Below are 17447 nucleotides of genomic sequence, written 5' to 3'. Positions count from 1 at the left end.
TTTTTTCTGCTTTTTTTTTACATAAAGGTTTTAATCAACTTCAGTCCTAATCATAAATACCAAATGTTTGATTCATTTCATAAGTTTAACCCTTTATTTGCCAGTGTTTGTGGTTGCATCACAGTGCCAATTAGGACTGCAGTGTCCAACAACTTAGATCGCTCTAGAAATAAAACATAAATACGACACAAGGAACAGAAACGTACATCACTGGCATGAGGAGGCATGTTGTGGAGGATGAGGACCACATGCACCGCAGCCAGGGTGGCGGGAGCGCGAGGGCCACAGCAGAGGGAGGACAGTGCCAGCGGGTACCCAGACCCCTCCAAAAGGTGACAGTGTATGCGGTGCACTGTCCAACGAAAGAAGGCCACCGACATCTGCTGCAAGTGTGGAAAAAATACATTTGCAAAGTTCACACATCCCTTTGCTGCAGTTCCTGTGTATGAGAGTGAACTTAACTCAATGCACATGCACACACAGACACCACAACATTCCTCACGGCATTGATGTGTTTCTTGTGTCGTATTCAGTGTTACTTTTAATCATTGGCATGTCCAAGTCTCTAGTAATCCCCCAAGAAAAATCCACTTTACATTTAGATTACTGAAAATATTTCATAGTTTTTTTTTTGTTTTTGTTTGTTTTTTTTTAAGAAAATTTTTTGATGCCATCACAAACACTGGTATATAAAGGTCTAAAATTCTGAAATGAATCAAACATTTGGTATTTATGCTTAAGACTGAAGTTGATTAAAAGATTTATGTAAAAAAAAAAGCAGAACAAAATGTTAACATATACTATTTTTAAGGAATTTCTGAAGAGGACACTTTTGTCCCTTTATGGTGACAACGTGAAATTATTTTTTTTTTTAAATGTGACACTAAAAAAATCCATCAAAATCAGTGTTACTTTTAATCATTGGCATGTCCAAGTCTCTAATAATCCCACAAGAAAAATCCACTTTACATTTAGATTATTGTAAATATTTCATTGTTTTTTTTTGTGTTTGTTTTTTTTTAAGAAAAATTTTTGATGCCATCACAAACATTGGTATATAAAGGGTTAAAATTCTGAAATTAGTCAAACATTTGATATTTATGCTTAAGACTGAAGTTGATTAAAAGATGTATGTAAAACGTAAGATGTAAAAAGCAGAAGAAAAATATTAACATATGCTGTTTTTATGACATTTTTGAAGAGGACGCTTTTGTCCCTCAATGGTAACAACGCAACTATTTAGGTTACACGGTGTAAAAATAGAGTATTATGGGATTTGTTTTTGAAATATCAAACTGTTTTAAAAGAAAATACACACCTTTGCCAAACATCATAGCAACAAGCATAACCAAGGCTAAAAAAATAAAACTTGAAAAGGACACATTTGTTCCTATGGGGGCATGAGCAAAAGAACAACGTCCCCTCTGTCCAAAACATCCTCTTAACACACTCTGGTTGAAGAATCGTCTCCTGCTGTCAATAATAGATAAAAACGTACTTTAAAATTACAGATCGTGTGTGTGTGTGTGTGTGTGTGTGTGTGTGTGGTGGTGGGTGGATGTGTGTGTGTGTGTGCTCTGAATTGCTCTTGGCTTGTGCTATTTTAAAGAGCAGAAGACAGATGGGGCAACAATAAATTCTTCACAAAGATAAATTGGATGGCTGGACAGTTCTGGCTGTGGGCGAATCACATTAGTACAATATGAGACTCTCTCTCTCTCTCTCTCTCTCTCTCGCTCTCTCTCTCTCTCTCACTTTCTGCTTGCAAATGAATCATTCGTGATGAATCAACGGAAGAGTAAAAATCTGTGATGTCGGGCCTCCCATGTGAAACAATCAGTAAAGCTTAGAAATTGTAAAAGGCCCCTCGGTCGCGGTCGTGGCCCTGCTTTCATATATTATTATATATGCAGCTGTCTCCAATATTTAAAAATTCAGCCTGAGTCTGTATGCTACACAGACCAGGCATAACATTATGACAACCTTCCTAATATTGTGTAAGTCTCCCTTGTGCCTCCAAAACAGTTGTGACTCATCAGAGAATGGACATGGGCCTTCTGAGGATGTCCTGCGGTGTCTGGTAACAGAATATTGTTAGTGGGGGGCTTTGAGGGGAGGGGCCTCTGTGGATCATCCCACAGATACTTGATCAGTTTGGGATCTAGTTCTTATCACCCGAGCTATTTCCCTCCTGTCCTGCGCCGTGCAGCTCCCATGCCCATGGATGCCCAGGAATTTGATGACACTGACACGCTAGACCGCCTCCCCTTGTATGAGGAGAGGAGTGTGCTCTGTCTTCCTGGACCTCCTGTGGTCTACAATGACCTCCTTGGTCTTGCTGGTGTGCAGAACAAGGTTGTTGTCTGAGCACTACTCTGTCAGGTGTTGAATCTCCTGTCTGTAATGGGTCTCATCATTGTCCGATATGAGACCCACCACGGTGGTGTCATCAGCAAACTTCACAATCGTGTTTGTGGGATGGATGGCAGAACAGTCATGTGTGAAGGTTGTAAAGAGAGCTGGGCTGAGCATGCAGCCCTGCGGCGTTCCTGTGTTCAGGACCAGTGTGGATGATGTGCAGTCCCCAATTCTCACCACCTGAGGTCTGTTGGTAAGAAAGTCCCTGATCCAGAGGCACATGGAAGCAGACAGCCCCAGGTCATGAAGCTTCAGTGTCAGCTTGTCCGGGATGACAATGTTAAAAGCTGAACTGAAGTCGACGAAAAGCATTCTGGCACTCAAGGTGGGACAGAGCTGTGTGCAGAGCTATGGAGACTGCATCCTCTGTTGATTGGCTCCCCCTAGGCGAACTGAAGGCTGTGAAAATCAGCAGGGGTAACGTCCTTGATGTGCTTTAGAACGATCTTCTCAAAGCTCTTTACGATTACCGGGGTCAGAGCGACCGGGAGGTAATCACTGAGTCAGGTTACCACCCGGTCGCTCTGACCCTGGTAACCATGAAGTGCTTTGACGACTTAAGTCTGCTGTGAGGAGATCAGTGTAAATTCATAGCTGCTTCTACTCCAGTGAAACTGGAAGCAGCTGTTCTTTGGATTTTCTGGGGTCAGATGTTGCATAACCCCACAATTTGGGTTCTTGTTCGCTAACAGACCCAAGTCATGCAAGTTCCCGATGGACAACACCTACAGATGTTCCTACTTGAACCCCAACTCCCAACCAGTCATTTTGAACTGAATAAAGCTACATGGATGAATCGTCTTCAAAAAACCCAACAAGTCTAGCTGCTGTTTTTGTGATGATGATTTTGTGAGTGATTTGTATTAGATTTCTAAAAAAATGAATAAAAATATGTTTGTTCTGCACATGTCAGGAGATATTAGTTCTGTTCTTTCACTGAGCCGTTGGTTTAAATGCTTTAAGCAGGTTGTAAAGAATAAATCAAAAGAAAGAAACAATTCTCTTGATGCCTGAAGCCATCAGCAACAATAAAAAAAGAAATTTGTTGAGAAATGACTGTAAACAGGCCTTTAACAGTAACCACACTGCAGCATTACTTGCAGACAGTCTCCGGTTTCTCTTTCTCTAGTTTGCGTGACCCAGTTTATTTTGTCAATGCAAATGTGTATGGTTGTCAGGTGTGTGATGCAGCGTCGCATCACATCACAACACAAGCCACGTCAGGACAACTGAGCTGCAAGGGTGAATATTTATTCACTTTAAAGGATGTCGGAGGGATGTGTTGGTATGAGGAGATGCTGGATGGATGGATGGATGGATGGATGGATGGATGGATGGATGGACGGACAAACTGTTGTCTTGAAAGAATAAAAACTCCCACACTTTACTTCCAGTTTTCCTCCAGTTTTACTTTGATTTTCAAAACAAGGAGGCGATTAAAAACTGTTCCACACAGTTGACATACAAAAGAAACACGACTGTCACCATCGAACATCGAATTCCAAAAAAGACACTAGTAAAAATGAAAAAAAAATGAAAAAAAAAAAATAGAAACACCTCCAAACCAGAGTTACATTATGGACGTCATCAGAAAGGTGTCGAAGGTCTTCACATCACTGCAACGCCTGCAGGACTAAACAGAGAGCTGATGTGTCATCTGAGTGGCTCCAGATCCATTAACAACCCAAACTGGGCCTGTTAGAGCAACGCAATGATGGACAAACAAGATGGTCAGACCAGTCCTCTACTGACCATGGCTGCACTTTAGCTTTGACAATCCTGGATTTTATTATTCTTAATTTATGTCAGTTGGAATAAAAATTGTGATGCGTTATCATGACAGAGCTGGTAATCAACATGGCTACACATTTCATTCATTCATCTTCTGTAACCGCTTATCCTGTGAAGGTTCGTGACAGGGCTGGAGCCTATCCCGGGTGTCATTGTGCGAGAGACGGGGTACACCCTGGACAGGTCTCCAGTCTATCACAGGGCTGATCACCACAGATCACCAGTGAACCTAACGAGCATGTCTTTGGACTGTGGGAGGAGGCCTGGCCAAGAAACAGCGAGAAAAATCATAATCTGATCGGGGTTCATGAAAGTGCAGTGTCAGTGGTCAGTGTGCCAGGCTGTATCATCTACAGAAACTCTTTTTAAGAAAGTGAAAAGCATGTCTCCCAAAATGTCAAATTTGTTGTTTAACATTATTCACAATGAAATACACCAATCAGTCACAACATTATGACCACTGACAGTAGATGTGAATAACATCGATCATCTTGTGACAATTCAATGTTCTGCTGGGAAACTTTTGGGCCTGGGATTCATTGGTGTGGATGTTACTTAGACATGTAGCACCCACCTAGACCAAACCAGGCACGCCCCACCCCAAAGCAATGACACTCCTTGATGGCAGCAGCCATCCCCAGCAGGATGCAGCCACAAAAACGGTTTAGGAACAACTCAAAAAAACACAAAGAACAGCACAAGACGTTGACCTGGCCTCCAAATTCACTAGATCCCAAACTGATCAAGTATCTGCGGGATGATCCACAGAGGATCCTTCCCTCAAAGGCCCCCCACTAACAACATCCTGTTACCAGACACCACAGGACACCCTCAGAAGGCCCATGTCAATTCTCTAATGAGTCACCACAAGGGAGACCTACACAATATTAGGAAGGTGGTCATAATGTTATGCCAGATCGGTGTACGATAATGTTAAGGTTTAGAAAGCCTTTTGAGCAGTTCTTTGAAACGACTGTCAACGGCCTGTTTGAATTGCTATAAAACACGCCAGCCCAGATTTGGACTCCAAGTGGTTTTTGTTTTGGGTATGCGGGTTAGGATTAAGCTGGCAGTTTATCTTCTATCCTGTTTCGTGAGTCTTAGTCATTATACTCTGTTGTAAATAACAGCTATGGCCTCAATAAATAACTTTCCTAGCTTTCTATTTTTTTTTTTCAAATAGCAGACTCTGACATTTAGTGCAACAAGTATCTTTGTTTAATTCTTAATATACCCTGAGCTACCTTAAGCTCTCTCCTTGTAGGTGAAGAGTTCAGCTCTGCAGTGAAACAGCCACTTATTTAAAATGCTTCAAATAGTTTAACTATTATCATATATATATCTTTTAGAAGATCGTTTGCTTGTAAAATTATAATTTTTACTCCATTCTGCACACGGTTATTTAGCAGTTAGGAAGTGAACTCCTAGTTACATTCCATCTATAACTTTGTTGTAAAATTTGGCAAAATAAGAAATGTATCCTTTTTTTTATCCTACTCACTCTCATTCATTCACTTAGGATGTACTTCTTGTTGCCTTTTTGTTTCCCAAAGCATCTGTCAACTGCTTTCTGCAGCACCCCCTACTGTGTGGATGCAGGAGTCCTGTGAATTTGCTGTTTTCTCATTATTTAATGCACATTTTCCCATACAATGTGCAAATTACAAACATGATAATGTTTTTTATTATTATTATGTTGAACCACATTTATGTCCATATAAAGACATTCAAAACCAATTTTCTTTTACTGTCCAAAAATACACTGTAAAATCACTATAAAAATATATGTCAATAAAATGGTTCTAATATTTTTATTTTTTTTGGAGCGGGGAATACATAATTTGAATCATGTATTTGAGTGCTTTCTTTCTTGTCTGCGAAGGCTCTCAGTCATCCATGTCATGGTATACCCAAGAAAGCGTCTAAAAAAGGCAACTGGACTGTAGAGTTTTTGAGAAAAAAAACGCTTTTTTGGATATGCTTTCTTCTTTTAATTTTGTTTTGACTAAGCATTATACTGCGATAATTATATTTAAGGTAAAATCTTAAAACCTAGCTCCAAAGATAGCTGCTCCAAAGAGGTGTTAACATGGTGGTCATTGCACGAGCATGGACGATGGATATACAAAGCCAGAGCTGTTTTGGGGTCAGACCTGCTACTGCAACAAAAAACCATGTTGTGGCTCAAAAGGATTTTAGCTGTAGAGCACTATCATAAAAGAAATGTGTGATTTAGTTTTAGAAATTTTATAAATGTAATGGCCTTGAAATGAAAAGCACCTCCTATGTTTTTGACATCATCTTAGTGTATAAAAACGAACCCTGTCATTTTATTGAGGTCAACAACAGAGCCACAAGAAATATGTACACAATTCAACAAATCAGGATTGTTTACAGGCAGATGACATTGCCTTTTATTTTATGTTATATTAGTTTGCTTTGCAGACGACACTGCCTTTTATCTTAATCTTAGGTTTTATTATTTTTCTTTGCAGACGACACAGCCTTTTATCTTCATTTTAGTTTTTTCAAATCTGGAATGACCACACTGGCACTGCAATTTTTCAGTTCCGCAACCCAAATTAAATCTTTGTTGGGATGCGGGGGTAAAATATTAAAAGACAGTGCCCTGCTTAAAGGTGCCCTGTGGAGTTTTTAACCACTAGTAGCCACTTGGAGTTATTTTTGAAATCCTTTTCACTTAATTTCACTTCACAACTGACATAATCCATAAACGCATCTCAGCCTTTCAATATCTGTCTCCCTTTTTCCAGCAGCAGCTCTCAGACCAACACACTAACTGCTCCTGTGGATGAAGGACAAAAGTAGCTGAAAGGTCTGTGATCTGTGATGTTATGTCATTGTGTTTCACAGCTTTTCCCATTTCCACACTTTCCAACAATCGTTGCGATGAGCCTGCAAAGATGGCAAAAAGACCGCATTTAAAAACCTGTCAAAAACTCCTCAGGGCAGCGTTAAATGAAACAAATTCAACTGTCAATGAACCGACAGTGCATGTTGCTAATTAACAGGCCTGTGTGTACATTGGGAAGCCTTTGAGAACAAGCCCACGCCAAATGTTGAGTGTGCGGTTCTGGTCTGAAATCCATGCTACAAGACGAGCCTTCGTGCATCGGTTCACCTTCTGTCCTCCATTCATAGTTGTCTCTTTAATTTTTACACAGCAGCTCTGTATTAGCAGGCTTTAAGGAGATATTTGACCATAAGACAGCCAAGCACCAGACCATTCGTTACAATGTGTAAAGACCACAGAAACAGCATTATGTTTCTGGACAGGTCACCTGGGAAAACAAGTGCCACTATGCACTGATCATTTAGCTGGAACACGATAAAAATTTGGACTTTTACACCGATACATGTGCACTTAAATTCTCTTCATATCCTGCTATGTCATCTCGTTTTACAGTCATCATAACAGGTACAATCGTCTCAGTTGTAAATAAACTCTTCTTAAACTCAACAGTCATATACATTTATTCACATATATCTGCACAAAATACAAATATAGATTTATTTACGGTGTCTCTCTTTAACATCCCTGCATCTGCTTCCAGTCACAATCGTGATTCTCCCCCCTTGTTATTTTCAACAGAAAATAACAGAAGCAGTGGGAGGTTATTCTTCTCTCCTTTTTTTTTGGCAGCATTCTCTGGCCTCTGCAAGTGTCTGGATTCTTGATGTGTCTCCCTCCCCCACGCTATCATCTGATATGGTGGCAGAAAATCCAGTCTAATCCATGCTGATCCACCCAAAGGTATGAAGGGAGGTAGAAGCCACCTGATTGATGCCAAGTAGCTGGCAAAATGAAAGGGCATCTGAGGTCACAGCAGCTGAGCACGCATGGTAAATTTCCTCGATAGTGCCGTTACAAAATATGTCACTTTTTGTTGCTGCCATGTGCCCTAAATGTGTTTTCACATCATTTACATTGACAATGTCTTCCCTTCGTTTGATTTCACTCCCGCACTGAAATATATCCACAGGTTCAAGACCTTTTTCAAAGAAAATGATATGTTTTCTGAGACAATTTCATTTTCTGGCAGTGTGCAGAAGGCATTGAAAGCTATGAGACCAAAACCGGGGGTTTTAATCCAAGTCACCAGTGCTCATTTCCATTATTTTTCAGTAAATGGTTAACAAAAAGTGATTTCGTTCAGCTGATCCAGACCCAGTGGATGAGTCATGGATCGGTAGCTGGATAGATGGGGTGACTAGAATTGCAAATGGGAGTACAAAGGCTTGTACTATATTTTCAATTTGCTTCCCAGGCAGGGGAACTCACGACCTAAGTATTTTATAAGATCTTTGACTCTGAGGCACTTTGTCTTTGGCACTTTAATTCTCAAACCCTTAGCCCCCACGTACATTGTGACCACAGAGGTGAAAGGTGAACGTCTTATCAGATCTCTGACTTGAACTGGATTGACATTTTGGGTCAGTTTCTCACACACAGCTCTCGTCTTTGTCTCCGTGGCTTATGTCCTGTCTGCACTTCCCTTTTTCCTGCCCAGGTGAAGAGAATTCCTTCGCCTCGTCACAAGAGTGCACTGCTCCATTTCGTAACTTCCCAACGTCGCACAAGGGTAGCTGCGTTGAGTTGTAAGCTAGTGGCGGAATGGTGTTCACCAGTATGAGCTGCAGCGGTTTCTTCTCCGGCTGGTACTGGCAGCGGACATAGCGCAGGAATGCCGCTCGGTATGTTTTATTGAATAGTGTGTAGACCAGCGGATTGACTGCAGACGACAAGTATCCGACCCAGACGAAAACGTTCAGGAGACCGCCCATGACTCCTGCGTCACACACGGCCGGGTCGCACACCACCACCAAGACGTTGGTGAAGAAAAATGGGCACCACATTACGACGAAGAGAAAAAACACCACCCCGAGGACCTTGGACGCCTTCTGCTCATTGCTGATCGACTGCATGGTGCGGCGCCCAAACAGCGACCCGGAGACACTCCCCCGCGCGGCGCCCAGGCCGCCGCTGCTTCCCCTGCCCCCGGCCTCGCGGCTTATCGAGCGCCGGAACAGTTTCTCCGAGGACAACGAGGTCTGCGGCAAGAAGCTCAAGGTGAACGTCGTGCTCCATTTGGGTCGCGGCACCAGTTGGTCCAAGCACAGGGTGGCCTCGTTCTGCAGGGCGTTGATGGTCAGGAAGTAGGTGACAACCATGATGGTGAGGGGCACGAAGAAGGCCACAAAGGAGCCGACCAGGACAAAGTTGTTATCCGTCAGCAGGCAGCTGCCATCTTTGAAGACCTTGGAGTGGTCTCTGAGCCCCAACACGGGAATCGGCATGGAGATCCCTGCGGAGAGGAAGGAAACAGCTGAGTAATGAGAAGAGAATTGCAAACTGAGAACAATCCCTGTGAATCATGTAAATATTAGTGTTTGTTTGACTCTCCGTGAGAGGAGATTGGGGACAGCTGGTGAGAGGAAAGTTGGATGATTTTGTGCAGTGGTGAAAAAGGTACAGATACCTAAAAGAAGCAATCCATCAATAAGGTGTACTATATTCAACGGTCAGCTTTTTAGCCATCAACTCACACAGATTACTCTGAAAATTACAAATGAAGGCAGCAACAAACAACGTTAATTAGCTGCAAATACAAACCCCTTCTTTCCTGTTGTGTCACTTCGTGTTAAAACATGCTGACATTTAATCAGCTCATAGCGGTCTCCATGTGAATGCATAAATGCTCATTTCCAAGCAGCAGACAAAAATCTGTGATTATACAACAATGTTAACTCCTCTGATTTGACTAATTTAATTTTAGCAATAATGCGGTGCAGATGTTCCTTGTTAGTCATGCAACAATGGGGAGGCCGGGAGGGTTTATAATATTTATGCATAGTTTCAAGAATTTGCAGGACCCCCTGTTCTTCTTGTGGATGAAGGCAACTCTTTATGAGCTCATTGTCCTTATGCAGATTTGAAGCAGAGGTGATTGATAAGAAATTCAAGATCTAGGAAATATATATACAATGGGGAAATTGCAGTTCCTGCCTTTGGGTCAAACAGCAGGAACTGCAATTTCCCCATCTACAAGTGGACTCAGGGAGTAATTTGGGGGGTTAGATACTTGCTCAGGGCACCTCAGCCATGGCTTAGAGTTGCTCAAATATTTATTTTGATTAATGCAGTTTGGTGGACTCAACTCCAGGTTTACGTTTCTCAAACAAGTAGATGGGCTGATATGTAGGAATATAGACAAACTTTTTAACATCCCCAACTGGACCTCCACATAGACTGTAAAAAAAACATGGACAACACATCTCCACTTCCTTGCACTGGCCAAACTGACGCTATTTTCCTGGGGATACGGGCGGGGATACGGTCTGATTGATACTTTTCGAGAGTGGAGCCACATCATCGATGACCCGCCCACACTTCGTCTAGACTCACTGGCATTAGTGTTTAATTAGTACTGCGCTCTGCTCTACCTCCACCAGTTACAAGGAAATGTTGAATCATACACCGGACTTATTTATGTTTTGTTTTATTTCCTACTCTCACGGTCCTATGGGAATGCTTCACAGAACGGTTGTCAGTGGCAACTGTCAATCATCGTGATGTCACTTCCTGTTTTTATAACTAAAACAAAACTTTAAAACATTTACACTTGAAAATGCATCAGCATTATGTTAACTACCTAAAATGACAGAAACCATCCTTGAAAAAGGGTGTGGAGCTTATGAGCTATGCTGCAGCCAGCCACCAGGGGAACTCCACTTGCTTTTTGAGGAACAGTCATGGCGTCCCCTTTTCTTACAGTCTATGATGAAAACAGTGGTTAAGTTGAATCCCCTGAGGAACATGAGTGGATGAAGGCAATTTCAGGCAGTCCATCTAATAACTGATGATCTATTCCCATCTGACAGCAGCATTTATTTTTTTTTTGTGCATTTTTTCTTTTCCATGATTCAACTTAAATTTGTTCTGGAGAGAACAACATGTTTTGTACATCATCATATCTGCCATGTATTTAAATTGTTGGTGTGGGTTTCGTCCCGGTGGCGTCCAGCAGTGTCAAATATTTCACCAGGCAGACACAGCAATTCGACACTATCCACTCACTACTAAACGTGTCAAATTTTCCATTAAGTCTGGGGCTGAAACTCTTATTTATCAATTTTTGTGTCAGTCACGGTGTGTGAGGAGTGTGCGGCGTTGCCTCCACCTCTCTTCTGTGGGCTGAGGCCTTACAGCATTTCTTTTTCTCTCCTCTCTGTGGTCGAGCGTATGGTCACTACAGCAGTCCAGCTTGCATTTTTGTCCTCTGTGCAGCAATTTATTACCTCCAATTCTGTGCCTGTATCGTTTTCTTAAAAGTAGAGGGTACAAGAAGGGGGCCCACCTTGAGACACGCTGGTGGCAAAAAAGCCTTTCTATAAATTGGTTTCCTCCCATTTTTGCTATTGTTTTTCAATTTTTTTTTATAAACTGTTTGCAGTAGCCTGGGCAGTCACACGATTCAAATATAAAAAAATGTGCAAAAGCTATTTTGGATAAGGGTAAGGTACCTGACCGTGATATCAGCGGGGTTTGGGTGGGAGGAGATAAACTGAGCAATCTTCCTCCCGCGGTGTTCTCATTACCAGCTCATAACAAGTAGCAGGGAAGTGAGATAAAGAGACGGAGATAGAACTGGCGGAGGAAGAGGGCGAGAGGGCCGGAGATCGACATGAACAGGCGAGGCCCGACTGAAATTGTTGCTGCACGTCGGAGGCAGCGCGGTCAACGACGGATAATTCTCATTAAATCTGGACGGGCTGACAGTGATGCAGTCTGAAGCTTTGTACACTTTATTGAACAGATCATTGCTTTCCATCCCGGTCAGCCTCAGACCTGACATTTTCAACTGAAAGAAAGTACAGAAATCATCAGTGTGTTAATGAATTTGCTCACAACAATTGTAATTTTGGAAGATGAAGCAGAATCAACATATTTCTGGAACATATGGGACATAACTGTGATAAATGAGTGAGCGTGGGAGGCCACATTGTCATCCTCCCACTTTAAAGGGATCAGCCATCTAGCAATTAAAGCAATAAATAGAAAAACAAAATCTTGTACCATTTGTTTTCTCCACGTGTGGGAAGTTTAGATTCATCACTTACTGCACCACACTGGACTAAAACTGCTGCTCCTCCACAACAGAAAGAGCTTCTGGTTTTAAAGCTGGTTCTGTTCTAGGTATAAGAATGTCATACAACAAGACAATCCACATTTCCACCCATCCACCCAAAGATAGCGATGGCCAAGATATACATCCATCAGCCACAACATTAAGATCACCGACAGGAGAAGTGAATAACATTGACCATCTTGTCTGTGAAGGTTCTCAGTCATCCAGGTCATGGTATATCCAACAAAGGTTCAAAAAAGGCAACTGGACTTGTCCACATTGACCATCTTGTGACAATTCAATGTTCTGCTGGGAAACTTCTGGACCTGGCATTCATTGGTGTGGATGTTACTTAGACATGTAGCACCCACCTAGACCAGACCAGGCACCCCCACCCCATAGCAATGACACTCCTTGATGGCAGCAGCCATCCCCAGCAGGATGCAGCCACAATAACGCTTTAGGAACAGCTAAAAAAAAAACATGAAGAACAGCACAAGGTGTTGACCTGGCCTCCAAATTCACTAGATCCCAAACTGATCAAGTATCTGTGGGATGGTGGCCCCTCCCCTCAAAGCACCCCCCCCCCCACTAACACCATTGTGTTGCCAGAGACCACAGGACACCCTCAGAAGGCCCATGTCCATTCTCTGGTGAGTCTCCACAAGGGAGACCTGCACAATATTAGGAAGGTGGTCATAATGATCAATCTGTGGTTTTGACTCGGGGGTCTCTTGACATTTTGGGACCGTGGGTCTGTCCATCGGGTCGGTCTATAGAAACTCAAAGAACGGTCCAAACGGCATGATCGGCAGATGATGAGCAGACCCTGAAGTTTAGGGACAAACTCAGTTTTGTCTTCTGCTCTGTGCTGTCATTAAGCTCCATGGTGATAATATGCAGGCTAAACGTCGAGGCGCTATCCGGCTCCTCATTATAAAATGAATGAGGATGAATGCGGTCTGTCTGGAGTGAATATGTGAGTTCGTAGAGGTGCAGGTGATTAGTCTTTCTGGCACTGCTCCGGCGTGTTTTTCATCACTGGAATCAAACAGTCCCGTGGCTGACAGACAGACAGACTGAAGGCGTGAGAGAAGAAGAGACGCGCAAATAATAAAAATAGAGACAGATGCAAGGAGACAGAAAATATCATTAGTAGCCTTAAACTGCTGTCTGCGTTCACATCCAGCTGATCAAAGGCTGTTTGTCGAGGTGACATTGTTGATATTCTCCGTGCACTTCAGATAAACCCCGCGAGCATCCATCACACAGAATCAGGGAAATCAAACTGTAGTTTTTGTCAGTTTTTTCTTTTTTGGTCTTCTTCTTCTTCTGTCTCTCCCTGACGGCAAACTCCCGGCTCTAAGCGCACGAAACAAGAGACAAGAGACGGCAAGGAAGAAAGAATGAAACTTGACAGAAGTGGGGGAGAAGATAAAAGCGGATCAAGCGGGAGAAATCAGAGGGGAGGGAGACACAAAAGAGATGAAGGGGGAGAGAGAGGAGACGCCTGCCTCGCAAATGCAAACAGAGGAAATAAGGAGAAACACTCGGACAGCGTTGCAGAGGGTTCGGCCTGTGCTCAGAACGCCCCGCTCCGAGAGCAGAACATGACTCACACACTGTTAAATTGATTTTTATTACACCGCAGTCCTCTGGTAAAAGCAGTGATTTCTTTCAATTGACTGTGCCCGGAGTGAACCGTGAGGCCGTTAAGGTGGAATGTGCAAGAGAAACAAGCATTCCTCCTGCTCAAAGAGTGAAAAGTATTAATGCGCCAATGTTGTTCAATAAAAAAAAAACTTCCAAAAGAAATCTGGCATTCGGCAAAAATGCTGAGAAGTTCACATGCTTTGTCCAAGAATATAAATCAGCTCATTTTTATGTAACGTTACTGAGAGATTTGGTTTTGGCCCGGGGCCCTCTTGACACTGTGGCCCCTTGGATTCTTATATTTATTCGGCATTAAAATGAAATGAAATGTCTTACAGAGGAACCCACGGCTTTAATCTGATCATGAGTCTGACAAAACTTTTTACTTACTAGGAAATAGACTACCTACTACCTACCTACCTACAAACACAATCACAGCAAGTCTTACATTCTGTATTTACAAGGACACTTGTTTTTCACTAATAATCAAAGTAATAGTCTCATCAGAATAAATATTGACATTGTGGTCTGTATTTAGTTATTTTTTATAGATATAGATATTTTTATAGATAACATTAGAAACTAACTTAAGACTTAAGCATGGTTTATACCTCTGCAGAACGTAGATGCCGTAACCTACGTACGTAGCCTACGCGGATGCGAACCATTTATACTCGGCAGTCTGGCTCGCTCTGTAAAAACGCCAGCCAAACACTAGTCGGCGCTGTGTCTTTTCAGCCAGTCAGGTTAATTTTGTTTTTACTTCCTGCTTCACTTTCAACAATGGCGACCGAAACGTTCGCCGAAAATTCGCAAAAAATTTGCAGAAGACGAGTTGTACAAATGTTTGTTTCTCCGAACCTCCTCAGTTGACCCAAAACAATCGATTTGAAAATTCTGAAGCGGAAACGCGCTACTACCAAGCGGACCTATCACAGCTCTTGTGGTCTGTGACGTCGTGACGCATAGTTACATTTCTGTGGAGGTGCACATCAGGCTACATCACTAAGCACAGTTTATACCTCTGCAGGACAAAGATGCCTTACCTTACGCACGCACTGGCTCGCTCTGTAGAAACGCCACCCAAACGCTTTGTCTTTTTAGTTTCTGCCAATCGGGTTAATTTTTGTTTCTACTTCCTGCTTCACTTTCAGCGATGGCGACTGAAACTTATGCTGAAATTTCGCCGAAGACAAGTCATACAAATGTTTGTGTCTCCGAACCCTCTGTGTTAACCTTTCCCCGATGTGTTCCATCTTTACTGATCCAAAACAGTCAATTCGAAAATTGCGGAGCTGGAAAAGCAGCTGGGAATACTAAAGCAGAAACACCAAGCGTTAGGGTCTGGGTAGGGTTCGGGCTGACGCTGTAGCTACCCCGTCAAATTGACGTAGAAGTATAAACCACGCACTCTTATTGGCACTCCTTGTATATTCTCGTGTAATGACATTAAATGCTTATCATATAGTCATGTTTGTCCGATGTGGGATTGAAGACGTATTTTCCATCTAAATGAAGCCACTGATGCAGGTTTGACTGTGGTTTGAAAGCGGACTAGCCTGACTTTTCTTACTCTGCCCAATAGTTCCTGAAATGTGATCTCCATGCTGTGATCAGGTTTCATCCTCTAGTCCAGAGCATCTCGAGTCTTACTGAAAATGAGTGGATGAATGTGGCTGTGTTTGACCACCGATAGCTAGAAAAGCACAAAATACAAGATCATTTAACCTAATGACGTGACTTCTATTTAAGACTTTTCTTTAAAAAATAAAAGAATAAGAAGGAAACCTTTATGGTTCAAAACTTTTTCAATCCAAACCATGCTCTGACCCAGATTGAACTACTTTGCTCGTCTTTCCGTTCTGATGAGGAGGAGACCGGTTTCTGGGTCATGAAAAGCAGGAGGTAAAGGAAGGAGGAGGAGAGGAAGGAGAATTCAAATCCCACACAAACAGAATAAACTCTCGAGACCTAAGCAACAAATAAAAACATGCACGCGAACGCACATAATGGACTTTTTTTGGAGGATTTTTAAAAAAAATTTTTTTTACCCTGACATGAATGCCAAACTCCCGCTCTGCACTGTATCTGCCAGGCTGAGTGAGTAAAAGGTTTGTTTGGCGCATTAATTCCTGCTGTACGAATGTGTTGACTCTCAGAACTGAAAGACACTTGGATCACAAGTGGCTATAAATTTGGCAAATGTGCTTTTGGTGACAGAGAGCCAGCTCTGGTATTTACTGTTGGCTGATATTATTCCAAGACATTGCAGCATCCAAGTTGTATTTTTTATTGCAGAACTCCTTTTAATGGACCTGGCCTGTGACCGTTTTGACTTTTTTTTTCCACATCAGCGTCAATATTTTTTAAAATTACTAACTTGGATACTCTCCACAGGTATTGTTACAGCAATAAACTATGGTTAACGAGCATAAAATCAATACTTTGCTGAAAGTTAGACATCTAGATTGATACCACTCTCATGTCTTCATGTTATAATAAAAGCTACTGTCAGCAGTTAGACTGGAAGCAAAGTGGAAAGCTGGTCGGTGAGCGCAGAATCGGGGTCTTGAACGTTACTAAATGTTCTCTGAGGTTATTATTTTGCAAGTGGGAAAATCCAAAGTATAGCAGCACGGTTACTAAGTGAGGATGTGATGCAACAGATCTCAGATTTATGGGAGAACAATTAGAATTTAAACATCGGTGAGTGCTCTTGAGACGAGACAAGCTATGACGGGGTAGCGCAAGTTCAGATTTGTTAAAGTCGACTGTTATACTGACTAGCCGCTGATGATGTCATTAATGAAACCACAGTTGAAAGTAATGATTTGAACCTTGACCTGAATACATGTGCTGAGAACAGACGGCTCATGTGCTACATATTGTGAGATGCTGCAGACACTGTATGTATAGTCTGTATAAAAACAGGCAGCACCTCAGCACCATTAGTAGCATTTAGCATTTGTAGCCGGGTTACTGCAGCTAAAGGTCTAATAACTTTATCAAATAGCTGATGTGCAGCCTCCTTCTCTCTGTTACCACAGGACATTTGGTGAAGTTGTTAATTGACTGCTGTCCAGAGGATTTAGACCGTTCCTCTGCTAGCATTAGCGGATGTCTTTTCAGATACATTGCAGTAGTACTTTAGTTGTATTTCAGGACTGACATGTCACTGTAGTATTGGCTTCATCTTTAGAGAAGTATTTCCACACACTTGATGAACCGCTGCTAGTTTGCTGCAACGACCCACTGGGCTCCACCTGTCTTCGAGGAGGCGTCCGTTTTGTTATTGTCAAGTGATCAGTGACTAGTCGATATGATGTTTAAAGGGGAATTACGTTTTTTACAACCTGGACCTTATTTCTGGCATAAAATACGATTGTTTACTCACCCATATAACTTTGGTGTCACTTGGAGTCGTTCGGATGATAT

The 17447-nt window shown here is 42.3% G+C and overlaps 1 protein-coding gene across 1 annotated transcript in view; it reads right to left on the bottom strand.

Moving 5' to 3' along the window:
• Window positions 1-8673: 8673 nt before the first annotated feature.
• Window positions 8674-17447, bottom strand: part of htr2aa (5-hydroxytryptamine (serotonin) receptor 2A-a) — a gene marked incomplete at both ends in the record, with an annotated part of 71340 nt that continues 62566 nt past the window's right edge. Inside the window, one exon of the mRNA XM_084544796.1 lies at window positions 8674-9536. Coding sequence (XP_084400922.1) covers window positions 8674-9536 — 863 coding nt within the window. The remainder of the gene's footprint in view (window positions 9537-17447) is intronic.

Source organism: Chelon labrosus (genome assembly GCF_963514085.1).
Source record: "Chelon labrosus genome assembly, chromosome: 5".
In the NCBI taxonomy this organism is placed as follows: Eukaryota; Metazoa; Chordata; class Actinopteri; order Mugiliformes; family Mugilidae; genus Chelon; species Chelon labrosus.
Note: the sequence above shows the minus strand (reverse complement) of the source record. Positions and strands in the feature narration are given on the sequence as shown.